The sequence below is a fragment of the Sceloporus occidentalis genome, unplaced genomic scaffold (assembly GCF_023333645.1).
Source record: "Sceloporus occidentalis isolate IW3139 unplaced genomic scaffold, rSceOcc1.0.p SCAF_62, whole genome shotgun sequence".
Classification (NCBI taxonomy): domain Eukaryota; kingdom Metazoa; phylum Chordata; class Lepidosauria; order Squamata; family Phrynosomatidae; genus Sceloporus; species Sceloporus occidentalis.
In genome coordinates this window covers 3528686-3545421 of record NW_028317042.1, presented here as the reverse complement: position 1 = coordinate 3545421, position 16736 = coordinate 3528686, and the positions used below count along the sequence as shown (strand labels likewise).

Sequence of the window (16736 nt, the reverse complement as noted above, 5' to 3'; positions counted from 1 at the left end):
ACGGCTGTTTTTATTTCCCTGCTGACTCCGACGGAAGGTTTTCCGGTGTTTGTGGATTCTCATTTGGTTCCGTGTTGGGAGACGTCCTCTGGGCAGATAGTTTCGTGGCCAGAAATTGGGAAACTGGGTTTTAATCTCAGTGGTGACAACCGGGGATGGTCCAAGTCAACAGAGGAGGAAGCAATAGCGCAGAAAATAGCATTGGCCGATAAATTAAATGTGGATTATGTCTGGCTCTGGATATGGGATATTTCAAGGACTGGCAGCAGAAGCTGGAAAGCATCCTGGATGTAGGAAGCGCTGTTAGAGGCCTAAAAAAGAAATGAATGAATGAATGAATGAAGCACAATTCACTTGATTAAAGAATTATTATTATTATTATGTGACAGGTGTGGGGATTGTTTTTTTTAATGCTGTAGTTTAGTTCTAAAAGTATTAATTTAGCAGTGTAGGTGATACAAAACCTCCAAAGCTTCCAAGAGCTGAACCTTTCACAAGATGCCCCCAGACATAAACAATGACATTAAAGGAGTCACGACATGCGGGAGCCTGGAGTTACTCAGAGAATAGAGGTTCACAAAGTACACACACCAACAACACCCGACACCCGACAACCTGCGTGACATGCATCAAGCTGTGTACATGTCAACTGTCTAAATAAAGTTGATTGAAATGGGAAGCCGTGTTAGCATGTCCGTCCTGTGGATCCACACATGCTCTACTCTCTGATCTCGATTAGGTACATCTGTGATCCACACTCACCTCTAAAAAGACGGCCGTAATTAATGGGTTCAAAACATCAGACTTTTCTGAAGCCTGCAAAAAAAAAATAACATATGTTATTACGTATTAATAGGTTGGATAGCAAAGAAAATAATAATTTCCTGTATTGTTTTATTGATTAAAGCCGACTTTTCTGTACTTTGACAAACCATTAAATATAAACTTCGCCTGAATATCCTCCTCCTCTGCTAACCTACAGATGCACTCAAAATATGAAATCGTATAAATAGTGAAGAGGCCTGACTTGTGTTGATAGCGTCGATGAATCTGGATTAACATATTTTGAATTTAAACTCTGGCCATAAGAATAAAGATGCGCAACAAAATACACCCTCTTCAAAAACTTTCATAAACCTTAAGCAATCGCTTCCAAGCCATAAATCCATTAAGTGCTCAAAATGTGTTTTCCAACATCAGAGGAGTGAAAGAAACGGGCCGCGCCGCATGCATTGGAAAGGATAATAAAAGATTTAACGTATCCGTATCCAGCACACGCTTACCCCGGTAGTCGTCAGCAAAGTCGTTACTTTCTTTGAAAGCTGTGAGAGTTCTTTGCACAACGTAATTGTCATTCTAGAAGAAAAAGAATGCAAAATTAAACCAGGAACTGGGGGTCCTATTAGTGGACCACTAGGCAAACGAGTAGACCACAATAACATCAAACGGTGAATTACTGGCCCTATGGCTCCCACTCAGATGCATCTCCACTCCAGACCATTCTATGTATCTCTATACTACCCATCCATTTAAATTCTGTGCATGGATACCTTATGTAGTAGTGGGGACAAAATAAAACGTGTTTTGGCTCAACTGATCCTTACCCACAGACTACAAAAGGTATTATTAAAGTGTCCCTGCTATGAAATACACCTTTGTATTACACTCAAAAGCAGATACTTACCACTGCAAGCCATTGGGAAATTATTTAATTACAGACTCGCGTCTATGAGAAATCATTGGCCTTTCTCCTTACCCCACCCTCACCGAAACGGCTGCCTGAATCAATCAACAATAACCAGCGACTAAACAAGAGGGGACAGAGAACGTAATGGGGAGGCTTAACTATGTATATACCGAGATCAAGACGTCTGTTAGGTTTGATTAGCGAACTGGAATGCAAAATGTAGGATTTGGGAAAAGTGACAGAAGCTGCACCCCTCGCGAAATATCTTTATGGGGGGGTCACTGACTGTAACCTGTGCTGTTTGCAGTTGCCGATGTTCACGCAGTAGCTGTACGGTGAGAATGGGGAGCAGCAAGACCGCGTGCACTTACTGGGACAGGGCCTTTCCCCTTGATATCGCAGGAACTTGCGTCTCTCCGTGAAGGATTAATGTAGCCGACTTGTGGAACATTTCCATAGAGCAGGCGGATAGTTCTGCCAGACTGCGAATCGCCAGGTCATGGATTTCCTGCCATCAGAGAACAGAGCCATTAACACTTTAAACGAAGGGCTCGGACACAATATGAGTTTCTGACATACAGTGTTCCAGAATCTTTGAAGCCATGTGGCTTCCACATTTAACATTGTAACATAGTTCATAAGGTTGAAAAAAGACCAAAGTCCATCAAGTTCAACCTATATACATATTGTGTCCCTACTGTGTTGATCCAGAGGAAGGCAAAAAAACCCTTATGAAGCAGATGCCAATTGCCCCATACCAGGGGGAAAATTCCTTCCCGACTCCAAATATGGCAATCAGAATAAATCCCTGGATCAACGTTCTGTCCCTATTAATCTAATATCCATAACTTGTAATATTATTGCTTTCAAGAAACACGTCCAGGCTCCTTTTGAACTCTTTTATTGAGTTTACCATTACCACTTCCTCTGGCAGAGAGTTCCATAATCTCACCGCTCTTACTGTAAAGAACCCCCGTCTGTGCTGGTGTAGAAACCTTCTTTCCTCCAGCCGTAGAGGATGTCCCCTTGTTATAGATACAGTCCTGGGTATAAATAGGTCCTGGGAGTGATCTCTGTACTGTCCCCTTATATATTTATACATAGTTATTAAATCCCCCCTAAACCGTCTTTTTTCCAAACTAAATAACCCTAATTCTGATAATCTTTCTGGGTACTGTAGTCCTCCCATTCCCCTTATTACTCTGGTTGCCCGTCTTTGAACCCTCTCCAGCTCCACTATATCTTTCTTGTACACTGGTGCCCAGTACTGTACACAGTATTCCATGTGTGGTCTGACTAGTGACTTGTACAGGGGTAGAATTATTTCCTTGTCGTGGGCATCTATGCCCCTTTTGATGCACCCCATGATTTTATTTGCCTTAGCAGCAGCTGCCTGACACTGGTCGCTACAGGTAAATTTACTGTTAACTAAAACTCCTAAGTCCTTTTCCATGTCAGTCGTCCCCAGTGTTTTCCCATTTAATACATATTCCCAGCCTGGATTTTTCTTCCCCATGTGCATAACCTTACATTTATCTGTGTTGAACCTCATCTGCCACATCCCAGCCCAAGCCTCCAACCTATGCAGATCCATTTGTAATCGTGCGCTGTCCTCTATTGTGTTAACCACGTTACAGAGCTTAGTATCGTCTGCAAAGATTGATACTTTACTATACAATCCCTCTACAAGGTCATTAATAAATATATTAAAAAGAATAGGACCCAAAACTGACCCCTGTGGTACCCCACTAGCAACAGTCACCCATTCAGAGTATGTACCATTAATAACCACCCTCTGTTTCCTATCACTGAGCCAGTTACTTACCCACATACACACATTCTCCCCCAGCCCAAGCATTCTCATTTTATGTACGAGCCTTTTATGTGGCACCGTATCAAATGCTTTGGAAAAATCAAGATATACGACATCCAGCGATTCACCCCGATCCAGTCTTGAGCTCACCTCCTCATAAAAGCTGATCAGGTTAGTTTGACAGGACCGATCCCTTGTAAACCCATGCTGATATGGAGTCATACACTTATTTTCATTGAGATACTCCAAAATAGCATCTCTTAGGAAACCCTCAAACAGTTTACACACAACAGAAGTTAAACTAATGTTATAGCAGATGTTATATAACCCATGAGCCAAAACAAACTATTGCATTTCTCCATCATTCCCCGATCACATCCCCTGATTCATCCCCTGATTATTGCAGCATTTTTCAGGCTGTTCACCTCAACAGTGGTTTTCTTCTGCGGCTCTGTGACCTCCGTGACCTCTGCGTCAGTCTGTTCCTCGCTTCCCTTTGTTTGCTGTGCCGCCACTCCGGCCACCCAACTGTAAGCCGCTTTCCGTGCCTGAAAGGGGAATAGATGGCAGAATATGGGAATAATTAATCTGACCAGGCAATCAATAAAGATGTAGAAAAGCCATCTGTTCACACATTGATCACACGATTACTCTCCTGCATTTCTTAAACTTTACCCCTAAAGTTTACCAACTAAGTTCTGAAATTAAATGCATCAGATCTGAGCAGCTGTGGCAGCCACCTAGTGGCCACGCATGGCATTGCAGCAAATAAAAAGTCAAACATCTAAACATGTGTCGGGTTTTCTAGATTCTGGACATGTACCGGCCAGTGCTCAAAATTTGAGATGTTAGCGTGTAGAGTTATGTAGGAGCCGCAGGGGACAGATAACGAACATGTTGCAGATGACTTGAGTGGCCAACAGCGAGTAACGTTCTAAGTCATGGAAGCCACCGTGCTAAACGCCGCTTTTTCGTTGCTGTTAACAGTTTGTTCCCGAGAACGCTACCTAAGCGGCCGCTATAATAAAGGTTAAGCCTGGCCGCTGGGACTAGTTAAAATAGGCAGCAAAGTAGGCCCTTTTCTCATTCGTCACTATGTCCTCTTCATCTGATTAGTCCCCGAGTTAAATGGATTCAGAGGGGACACAGGTGCTTTAACGGCAAAGCTGATTGGTCGCCTCTTGCCACTCTCGTTTTTAGATGCGAGATTGAATTGCAGATAGCACTGTGGGTCTAGCTTTATATGTGCTGTATGTTTCATTAATAAAGTGTGCCTCTTTGTTCAACCAATAAGACCAGTGCCATCTGTTATATTAGGGAACAATACAACAAAGGGACGAGGCACTAAGCCAAAAAAAAGCCGACTATTAATCCAAGGACCAGAGGAAGATTTTGGCAACAAAGGCCAAGGAATACTCGGTGCGCTTGGTTCCCATTACATTCTAGTATGGAAAATGATTGAGGATAACGATGAAATAGTCCTAAGTACAATGACACTGGCCCTCACAGCTGCCCCACTGGCCCTCATATAGCTGGTACTCCCATCTCCGTTGACTGGCCCAGGGAGCTGTAAAATCAATGGCGGTCTGTGCTGTTCCAGCATGGACCTTCACGGCTGCTCCCACATGGCCATCTTCCGACGCCCTGAAGCTGGGCACTGCAAGGTGGTTCCTCAAGTATGGTGAACAGGTGGCCCTGCCCTGACCACAACCCTTCCTGTGTCTGGTCACACCCCCCACCTCTAACCACACCCCCACCTCTAACCACACCCCCAACACAGTTCCCCTGATTTGGACCTTTGCCATCAAATACTGTGTGTTCTGTGAGGACGATCGTTACACTTTATTCATGGTGAACGCCGTCACACAACCGCCTGGTAACCAAACGCTAGATCACACAGTAAAAGGATGTCGTTGATGATAGGGACAGGGGCAAGCGCACTCACTCTGGTCAGTTTATCCGGCTTGGCTGAGATCTGTAACGCCTCGAACAACGCAGTTACCTCCTGGCTGAAATCTTCATCCCCTGCGTGAAAATCATTAGCAGAGGTAAGACGACTATTCACAAAAGTCTAAGAATCCAATGGGTAGTTGCAATCTTTTGATAAGGTACAAAAAAAACCAAAACAACAATATTTAAAAATATACAAAATAATCGGCCAATTAGGAGAGATACATTCTGGGAGATACTCAGAATCCTAATGGGAAAGCTTTTTGTAAAAACTATTTCAAATATTATTAAAAATATTCTCTCTGGTTTTCTCCCCACCGACATGGCTTTAATGCATTCGCATGCCATATTCCCATGCAGGAACTATACAGACTTTACATTACATTCATTTACATTGTAATTAAACTACATTTCAGTAAAAGTGTGTGTCCATTAATTATATATATATATATATATATATATATATATATATATATATGGAATCATACTTTCCAACTACTTTCAAGAGACTACAAATATGACAATTAATTGCTGGGTTTATGGGTCAGTCCTTTGACGTGCCCAAGTCCACCGATCTCTTTCTATTTTAAATCTCAGCCACTCCAGAATGGAGATCGGGCCTTGGGATAGTTGTCAGGTACAGTAAAAGGTACAGACGGTGATGTGCGCTTGAACTGACTTGACCCAGCTAAAATCGCCACCTTCCATCTTTGGTCTTCATGTGCGTCTGGAAGGGCTTTCGCGATGGACCTTCAACATCAGGTGGGCAAGTCAGGCTCAGCATTGGCCAGCTCACCCACCTGTAAGATAAAAAAAGGAGTCTCCGCAGAATTATGCCTGTATTTTAACTTGAGTATCAAGCAACCTTTAACTTTTCACTGCTTAGCACACAATTAATGAATTTCACGGGGGGCTATTACACATAGATTCCTGCACTGTGTTTTTACCCTTTTCCACTTCATCCTCATCATCAAATTCCTCCAGAGAGAAGGTTTCCTTTAACGGCTCCAGCTCAGATTTGACTGTGGCGAGCTGGTCCCCAGACAGCGCACTAAGAACAGACTTCACCTGGGAAAACAAGCAAGAGGAACCATACGGGACCTCAGTTACCATTACTGAGGTCCAATCTCAACCTTTCTTAATCACCGCAACATACCTTAAAGGCCCGGGATTCAGGAACCACTGAGCAGACCTAAAAGTGTCTGTTAAATCTGTCACAATAAAAGTTACTTTCATCATAAAGGCTTTAAAAAAAGGTCTACAGGGCAGTTTTTGCAGCTCTTTAGCCAGTTTCTCAATTTTCTGATCAATTCCCTGTTATTTGCCTTCTTCTCCGCCAACCAACAAAGCTACCAACTTAGCAATAGGCAAGAAATTATAGGGTGGAATAACAATGGAGATCTGGAAGGTATGGAAGCTTATTTCTCCATGGTATAAATGTTAGTTGGGTTTTTCATATAGATTGCTTATTGTAAAGACCATTATAGAGTTTACCGATTCCCCTTAAGCATTTAAACGTCAATAATAACGAGCTCTGTTTTTATGCGAAATATAAAGCAAACCTTCGCTTCACTTTCTTTAGAGAGGATTTCCAAAGCCTCAAGGTGTGCGAGACCCTGGTACTCATCAAATAGGAGCCCGTAATGGGCCTTTCCATCGGTCTCTGCAGTAACCGCGCCACTGACTCGCTGTTCTTCTTTCTCCTTCGCCTCTCTCAATACCTGCCAGAAATAAAGAAAAAGTTAAGGATCATTAATAGCGATTGTTGTTTTAAAGCGGGTGTGTTCACGTCATCTCCCTTTGTTCCAGATTTCTGTTCTGTTGCCATCTGCACTGAACGGATATCATAGAAACAAATTTCCTCTCTGGCTTGGATGCGGCGGGAAGACTCACCACCAGAACTCTGATACACAATTAAATTGATTGTAGAGCTTTGGCAGACGCAGGGATCCGCTTGAGCTATAGCGCCAAATTATTGTTTCTGTAACAGCTGATATTTCATGATTCCATACAATTAGGTGGCCCTGGGGTTTCCTACCCTACACCCAAGAGCTGGCAATGACACCTAGATTTACATTAAAAATCAAAGGGAATGTTATGAATCAGCACCCAGCCTTACAGCCACCGTAATAGAATGCTTGTATTACTTATACAAAGTATAGATTTATAGGTTACTTATAATCAGACTGCCCTAAGCACAGCTTAGCTAACTAAGCCTGCTGTTGAACTATTAAGAATAAGTGTAACGGCCCACAGCCGGTCTGTATCGACTGCCGGAGTGGTGGTGTGATTGCAGAAGGTATAGCAAGGAATTGCCGTATAAAGAGTGTGTCCTGCTTTAAGAATGACAGCAGAGTGTGGTTTGGCTCAAAACAGCCGAGCTTAGACAAGCTGGGGCAAAATCTTATTTCGTACATATATAGAATATTTACATTTATTCATTACGTCCATCCCTACGCCTCATCACTTCACACATTCGCTGATCATTGGTGGGGTGAAATACTGCAATGGACCACAGACTCCTGCGAGAGTTCTGTCTTTGAGGGTGAAAAGTCGAAACTTACTTGGGATAAGGTTGAGTTTCTGTTTATAAGTCGCTTGGTTTTCTTGAATCCTGGGTCTCCCTCTGCAATGACGTCCATGGTCTTTTTCCCGATAAACTCCAGGGCATCTAATCCTCCGGTGAGAACAGTCTTCCCCTAAACAAGAATCCACAGATCAAACGGTGATATTGTATAGGTGTTCGGAACGTCATACACGTACAATCGGTGGATTCTGGCTCTGTAGACTGGAAGAGCTGTCCAACTGTTGTCTTCTGAGCCAATTCTTGCAGCTGCATGAGATATTCTTAGAGGTGGTAAGTAAACTATATGTGACAGACTGCACTGTATAGGTGTTCCGTACGTCGTATGCCGCACAATCTGAGTCTTTAGAGTCTTTTTAAGACATCGTACAAACACACGCACTCACCCGTGTCATATTAGCATCCCAAATATGAAGAGAAAGCTAAGGGCCCTAATGTCAGGAAGGCAGGACTATACGCTCTCTTATAAATACCTTATTATAGCCTGTAACTATGGAAAATTGCTAAGAAAAGTATGAATAAGAAGTAGAAACATTTAAATACTCAAACAGAAGTCACAAAGTACAGGAGGGAAGTTTATTTCAAAGGAGGAGAATTATGAGGTCATAATCCAAACGCGTCAGAGGCTTTGATGTAATATATTAGAGTTTTACTGAGAGGGTGGTAGAGATTAACACAGTGAAGGAATTTAAACACGGAAAAGATAAATACATGGCCTGAATCTAAAACGAGTCCAACGACTGATTAAGGTTTAGGTCTGTAAAGCAGAGGGGCTAAAAACCAAGCAGACTAGATGGGCTGAATGGTTCTTATCGGCAGTGAAATTCTCTTTTTTTTTTACAAATGTTGATCAATTCTGTGTTTATAGAGAGTAACAGGAAATTATTACAGCCCAGACAAACATTTCAGATTCCAAGAAGCGATTTGCAGTGAGCGCTTACCGTGCTTTGGACTGCTGTAGAGATGCTGGAGAGAAAACCGAACGCCCCTGTTATAGGAGACGAGCTTTCACTCTCTTTGGCGCCACTGCTCTCCCCAGAATTGGCCTCTACAATAAATAAATGGGAGAAAACACTTTTTTGTATAAACAATTCGATTTACCATCATCTCAGTGATAAAATCCTTCAGCCATACAACAAGATTCAAGGTATGGTAACTCGCCTTCTGCTGGCTCGTCACGGGTTCTAAATGAAAGCTCAACAGGGCTGGGAACCCCTAAGGAACTCTCAGCCTTTTCAATAGCGGTAGAAATCCCATGACCTGCAAGAACAGAGTGGGGTGTAAAAATACTCAAGGGGTGCAAAAAAAACACCGGGATGGGCATTTATGTTCAGAAAATGAAATAGTTGCAGCTAGGTGGGATATATTGTGTTAACCTATATAGAAGATGTGATTTTTGTATTGTCACCATTCCCCGACTTCGTTTCTGTCTAGCAATAAAGAAACCAGAGTTACTGGTTGTAAGAGTGTAAGCTCATTTGACCAGGGCCCTCCTCACCTGTTGTTTATGTATGTTATCTTGATATGTTACATACTAATTGTTATGTTCTGTCTAGCCTTTGTACGGAGCTGCGGAATCTGATGGCGGACATGCCACTGGTGGAACAAGTAGCCATGGGTAATCACTTCTTTATGGCCCTGTATGAGGGACTGGTCGGCATCAGATTATTACTGGTACTGACACTGAGCAGCCAGAACAGATATGCCATCCCAGCTGGCTGTCAGTCTCTTTAACTGGGTTACATGGGATGTTAGATAAGAACTCAAATGAACCCCGTAAGCAAACGGTTTGATATGTGCAGCAAAACTGATGATAATTCACAATCTTTACGGTAACTACGAACTCCCACGTGTGCTATCCGTACTCACCCACAGTAGCCACAGTGGCTGAAGCTGTAGACATTAATGATTTGCCCCAATTTCCCCAGTAACCCCATCCCGATGGCGATTTGGAATCAGAATCCTTCTGGGGATAGAAACAGAAACAAAAAATGGTAGATTAACGGAAGCCTACTGAAAAGAACGGGTGATAAACGTTATGTTACTAACTGATCATTAACAAAACCGGAATTGTTATCTACAATCGTAAACAAGGCGATTGCCGCTATAGCCTCTTTTAGGTGATCGAAGATAAAGACGTGAACATGGATGTATCTTTTTTTTTTTTTTGTGGTGAATATTTACATTTTGCCTCAGCTCAAAGTCACCAGGAATAAAACAGGCAGACTGTGCTGAATGTTTCTAGGTGGGACCTGGTTTATTGCCTTATTACTGTAGCACCGGAAGCCCCTGGGCACTGCTCCTGGAGCACGTGGCTGTGTTATCCGAGAGCAAGGAGTGTAATGGCTTCCAAGCCAACCTTTGATCTGTGACACATCGCTTTCCATCGCGGGTCTCTGATATCTTACAGGGTATTGCCAAATAACAGGTTACTCTTAAGTACTTTGAAATGCCTCAGCAAGTATATTTACTAGTGTAACGTATGAAGGTTTGATGGAAACCCACTTGAAGGTCTACTGAAAAACCCTCCTAACTATTTTCTTTCTGCAACATCATTTATCACGGAAACGGTGGAGGTTAATACAGCGAGAGCACGGGATAGACGTGAAGCTCCTGAATCCAAGACCAGATCAAGGACCGATTGAGGTCTGAGTCTCTACATCGGGAAAGACGGGTAGACTAGATGGGCCGGACGGTTCTTCCCTGCCAGTAAAATCTATTATGATCTCTCACATGGATAACCAGCACGAACTTTGCTTCTAATTACGTTCGGATGAACTTCCCCAGAACCAGCCCCCCCAGGAATAATGCAAACTAGATCCAAGCTCAGCTTCAACACCTCTGAATAAATAATCGTTCTGGAAACGGCCTTACTGCTTCGGACTTCTCCGGGGCCTTCTCCTCTTCATCCGTAGATGTGCTGTAAGACTTAGATTCCGGCCGCTTCCGGGTTACAGCCACCGGTTCTGCGACTGGCCGGGGCTCCTCTTTGGAGACGTTCTCCGTTGACGCTGCATCTTCTTCCCCTTCCTGAGCCAAGATATCATCTGTAGTGTTTTCACTGCTGTCTTTATCAGACATGTTTAAAACATCTGGAAGGAAGAAAAAAAAGTTGTATTTTTTAACAAATTCCACTATATCTGACCCTAAATGGCTAATGATTGATAACCCCGCATCGCCTGTATCTTCAAACATATATTGTCCTCTTCGTTGATCTTCCATCGTGATCTCGTTCACCTAACACTTCCAGGACCTCTACTGCTGCACCTAACCTTGGTCTGTCAGATTCTCTACCATGTTCTCCTTTCTTTAAACACCGTCTGAAGAACCCAGCACTTCGCCGAAGCTTATAACCCACCCGACGGATACTCAACAACCAACATTCCAGAAAAGCGAGACCGTTCTACAACATCTCTAGGATAAGAACATCACTCACCGTGTCCGGCATTACCCTCGTAGCCCCCGTATCGCCTAACACTCTCTACCTCCTAAAACCAGGTAAGCTCATAAGAGGACAGCCTTCTATGCCAGCAACGTACGTTTCTTCACAACAGTCGAAGCAGCCATGCGTATTGTATTTCGCCCCAGTGGCTTTACAACCGGCGCTTCCGAGAGGCTGCACAAAGCCAAGTCGCTGTAACGCGAACGGCATGGAGCCCAGGGCTGTGCGTGAAGCCGGCCGTTTCTAAACCATTGCACATTAAAGGCCACGATGTCTATTGTAACGCAAGTACCCTTCTTACACATGAAAGCACGATCACAACTGCGGATCCATCATTATTATTCATTTATATCGGGACTGTGTTATTTAATAGTAAAGAAACTACAGATCTGACGTGAAAGAAACTTTTATTTAGGGCTCTGTTCACAAGAGATCACAATCGTATGTAATATATGCAATTATTTACAATCCGCAGCATTATGTGATTCCGTATCATTACTTATAATAATGACATGATATTATTATTAAGAAATTATATATATATATATATATATATACACACACACATATGTATTATACACATTATTATATATATATACACACATATGTGCTATACAGATTATATATATACACACACATATGTATTATACACATTATATATATATATATATATATACACCCATATATGTACACACACCCATACATTATACCACATGACACCATATGTTTATATAAGCGGGTAATTTAAAGTAATATTTCTTTTCCTGCTTGGCGCATATAGCCCGTGCCCCTATATATATATATATATACAGGTAGGCATTGTGAAGTAATGTATACATACACCCAGCGGGCTGGCAGACGTGGTGTCCGTGTCTACAGCTTCCTATGACGGGGTAATATTACTGTAGCTGCTCGGAGCAGATGGGACGAGGGGGGTAAACCCCGATGACGTCACGAGGCTGTGACAGCACGCGCCGCCACGTCACTGTCAAGTCCAGAAGCCAAACAACCGTGCAGGCGGAAGTGAGAGCTGAGCATTCCCCGTCCCACACCCGTGACCCGGAAGCGGTCTGTCATAACAGAACGCTTCCGGATGTGAGGCGGAGGAGGATTTGTGGAAGGTGTATGTCCCCGCCGATGAGTGTGTGGATAACTCGGAATACGGAAGGTAACTCCTGGAGGCTTCGGCTATAACGCTTAGAATCTGACGGGAGATATGACTCGTTTGGCTCCTGTAGCCTGCCTGTCAGTCGTTGGTCTCGTCTTAGATTCAGGCGCTGTATGCCTATCCCATACGTGTTTAAATCCCCCTCACTGTATTAATACCACCACCACCACTGCTGCTGGCAGGCTGTGCTATTTATCTACTACCCTCTCTGTAAAGTAAAACTCCCTTATGTTACATCTAAGCCTTTGACCCTCTAGTTTTAGATTATGGCCTCTTGTCCTAACATTTCTCCATCTCCAAAATAAACTTCCTATAAGTTAAATCCTTTTAAGTATTTAAATGTTTCGATCACACCCCCTCTCTCTTCTTTCCTCCAAACTTTAGGTAAGAATTCCCATTGTCTTTCCTGATCACATTTATACATCACACACACACACACACACACACACACACACTCTTCATTCTACATCTACACAGAGCGCTAGTGTTTAATATAATAGGACAATACAATTTGTGTGCAAAAATAATGCACAGCAAAACGTAGTGGGTTTGTGATCTGTCACGTCCAGATCTCCTTCATAATAAGACTATAAACGAACCCTTGTACAGCGCTACAGAATATGATGGCGCTGCAGGAACCGATAAATAATAATAAAAACATTTTACTGCCTCGTAGTTTGGCATCCAGCGCTGTTGATAAAGCAGCATTAGAAACGGCAGAGAGCGATCAGACCGCCACGATGAAAGTGCTGAGCTTGCGTTATCGGGGGAATCTGGCAATGTCCGGCTCGTGGAACGCGATCTGTGCGCCTCTCTGTGTCTCTCCGTGTGCCGGGCAATGCATTTCATTTAGTGATCATTTATGAATAGCAGAAATTATTTGCATGTAAATGATTGTTTTGATCATTTTATTTATATATATATATATATATATATATATATACACCATATATCACAACTGTTCAAAAGTTTGGGGTCACTGAGCTGTTTTCATGGCGATCCAGGAAATTTCTAGCTGTTCCAGATGAATGCAAAAGGGTTTCTAACGCTCAATTAGGCGGTTAAAATTGAATTAGCCAACACAACGTGCCATTGGAACACAGGAGTGATGGGAGTGATAAAGGACCTCTGTACGCCTATGATGATGATCCATTAAAAATCAATTTCCAACTACAAAAGTCATTTACAACATTAACTCCGTCTACACTGTATTTCAGATCCATTCCATGTTATTTTAATGGGGAAAATGTGTGTTTCTTTCAAAAGCAAGGACATTTCTTAGTGACCCCAAACTTTTGAACAAGTGTGTGTGTGTGTGTGTGTGTGTATATATATATATATATATATATATATATACTGTATGTGTGTATATGTCTATATATTTATATATACACACACAGGTAATGGTACATTTTGACTACATTCTTTTTATGTTCACAGGAGGAAGTATCTACAGAAATGTCCGATGTGAATCCGCATCTTTAGGTTTCCTCATCTGAAGATCTCTTTCACCAATGGATGTTCTTCAGTGGCTCTGCTGACTGAGGTGGAAAGGTTCTCGGTTTACATGTCCAAATGAAAGGCTTATTTCCCATGCGGTCTCCTCTGGCGCCTCTCCTCCTCTGTTCTGGACTCGCTGTGTACCTCGCCAGCGCACAAACCATTTCTAATGCAACCAGCACCCAAGCACCCAGCCCGCACAATGCCTCTTTTCATGCGCAGCTCCGACTCTCAGCAAATTCACCTGCACACCACAACCTGATCGCTAAAGAGGGAAGCAGCACGGTTATAGAATGTAACCTCAACACCACCCAAAATGGAGACATCATGTGGTTTAACTCCAAAGGCCGTCCTCTGGGAGAGGTGGAAGGAGGTGAGAAGTGCAATGAGTTCAGCAATGGTTTGCATTATCTTTGACATATAATACCAGCTTTTATCCGGAATGTCAGAGGATACCCTTTGTTTGACAACTATATATGTTGGGCACAAAGTGCAGTCTGATGAGCTTTGAGGTCCTCGAGAGTCTCATCTTTAGATGATCAAGCGCTGGTCCTGGTCAGTTTTCTTTAAGCTACTACGACCAATGGTCTTAGTTAGTCAACTGGCGTATGTTTATGTAAAGAACCTACTTATTTAGTCAACAGCCCATGGTTTTAGATTTTGGTAGGGATGGAAATGGGTGTTTGTGTGATTATAGTGGGTTTCCTATTTGACTCAGCCTTGAAATTGGTATATTTTGAAAATCGAATATTTTTTATTCTGTGCCATCATTATAATGAGTTGTTTGAATGACGCACAAAGAGTTGCCATGTTTTAATCCAGTTCTTATCTCCTTTGACTCATTTAGGAGGTAAATGGGTGATCTCATCAAGCGGTGCTCTGAACATAACAAGTGTGACCTTTGCCGATCGTGGTAGGTACACCTGCATGTACCCTGTTGGCAATGGTACGTCCTTCTATACAGTTACTCTCAGGGTCACCTTCACCTCTGGAGATATGGGCATCTACTATGTGATTGTCTGCTTGGTGACCTTCACCATCACTCTTATCCTGAACATCACCCGCCTCTGCATGATGAGCAGCCACTTACGAAAGACTGAGAAAGCCATTAATGAATTCTTCAGAACTGAAGGAGCTGAGAAACTTCAAAAAGCTTTTGAGATAGCCAAGCGTATCCCGATTATAACCTCGGCCAAGACTCTAGAACTGGCCAAAGTCACTCAGTTTAAAACCATGGAGTTCGCTCGTTATATAGAAGAGCTGGCCAGGAGCATCCCGCTTCCCCCACTTATCTTCAACTGCAGGGCCTTCATGGAGGAGATGTTTGAAGCCGTGAGGCTAGATGATCCAGACCAGGTTGATAAGGTGAATAGTTTGGGTATCTACACAATCAGCCCACCTCTGCCACGCAGCATATCCCCATCTGGAGACTCTGAAGACAGCTGTATCAATGGGCAGGAGATAGCTGTAAATGTGTCTGTCCACCCACAGTGCGAAACGCAAAGCATCCACACACATAACTCTCAGGACAGTTATCCCATGGCTGGTCCTGAGGAAGTTGTGGCCATGTTGGATCCAGAGACCACACCAGAAGATCATGTATGTGGTTGATGTCATCCCAAGTCAGAACCCAAGGGGCTTGCACCCAATTCCAAACCCCACTGGCACACAAGTTTATTCAATCTAATATTCTTCACCATTCATTAAGATGGGCTTTGGTGCCTTTTCATAATGCCGGAACTCACCTACAACATACAGGGTTGATATGAGTTTGGGCCTAGTCCATTTCCCCCTTTGTAGCGGCTGAATGTGCCAACAAGCCCTACGCCAGCGTCGCCAATAATATGTAGTGAACCATGATCAGTCTAAACCGTATTCAGGAATCATATCCCCAAAACTGTAGCCAGGCAGGTAAGTGATGAGCTTTGAAACACAGCTCACGTTGGAGTAGGACAGGGGGCTTGGATTTGTTATACATTCAGTGCGCTTTTGGGCAGTTACATTATTAGGTCATCTGGCCGATTTTGCCCATGAGCTAACATTTGCCATTCTGACGCTGTGATCTAGTATTCCAGAATCTTACAGCATGTGCCATAAAGATGACGCCTGGTAATAAGTAACCCCTTTGTTACCGCATTGCTAGAACAGCCGTCATAACCGCAAAGTCGCTAGCCAATAAACGACGTTCCAAGAAGCAAGAAGCAAATCTTACGCAATACTTATGTTTCTCGATGGTGACCCAAATCTGAGCAATAGGGGGAAAAAATGAAATGTTTTCCAAACAGGGACCAAAAATCACTAAGGATTGGTTTATAGACCCAGGTGAAAGTACAGACGATGTTGCAATGTGTTTTGTGTTAGTTCAGCTTATGATTAGGGCATTAACTGCCTCGATCAGCTTATCGTAGTTAGCGGACTCCCTGCTATTCCTGCTGCAGCGCATTTTAATCAGTCGATTGACTTTTTAATGTAATCTCTGTCTTATTGCATTGTCTGTAACGTTTGTTGTTTTCCCCTCTCAACGGAGCTAGTGTTTAATTGGAAGGATCTGTTACATTTTGTAGCATAACGTGGGTAACTTTCAACAAATAA

At 42.9% G+C, this 16736-nt stretch overlaps 2 protein-coding genes across 2 annotated transcripts; one reads left to right on the top strand and one right to left on the bottom strand.

Moving 5' to 3' along the window:
* Positions 1-224: 224 nt before the first annotated feature.
* Positions 225-13493, bottom strand: LOC149287315 (protein FAM114A2-like). Its single transcript, XM_089493022.1, has 15 exons — positions 13311-13493; positions 11471-11522; positions 10909-11126; positions 9904-9997; positions 9196-9294; positions 8976-9082; positions 8015-8149; positions 7013-7171; positions 6398-6518; positions 5446-5525; positions 3926-4048; positions 2059-2195; positions 1284-1356; positions 763-816; positions 225-311 (listed from the first exon to the last, which is right to left on the bottom strand). The coding sequence occupies exons 1-15, from the start codon at positions 13491-13493 to the stop codon at positions 225-227; spliced, it is 1722 nt and encodes a 573-aa protein (XP_089349148.1).
* Positions 13494-14237: 744 nt separating this feature from the next.
* LOC149287314 (microfibril-associated glycoprotein 3-like) lies at positions 14238-15755 on the top strand. The gene is made up of 2 exons (XM_089493020.1): positions 14238-14517; positions 14992-15755. Exons 1-2 carry the CDS (start codon positions 14238-14240, stop codon positions 15753-15755), a joined length of 1044 nt encoding a protein of 347 aa, XP_089349146.1.
* Positions 15756-16736: the final 981 nt, after the last annotated feature.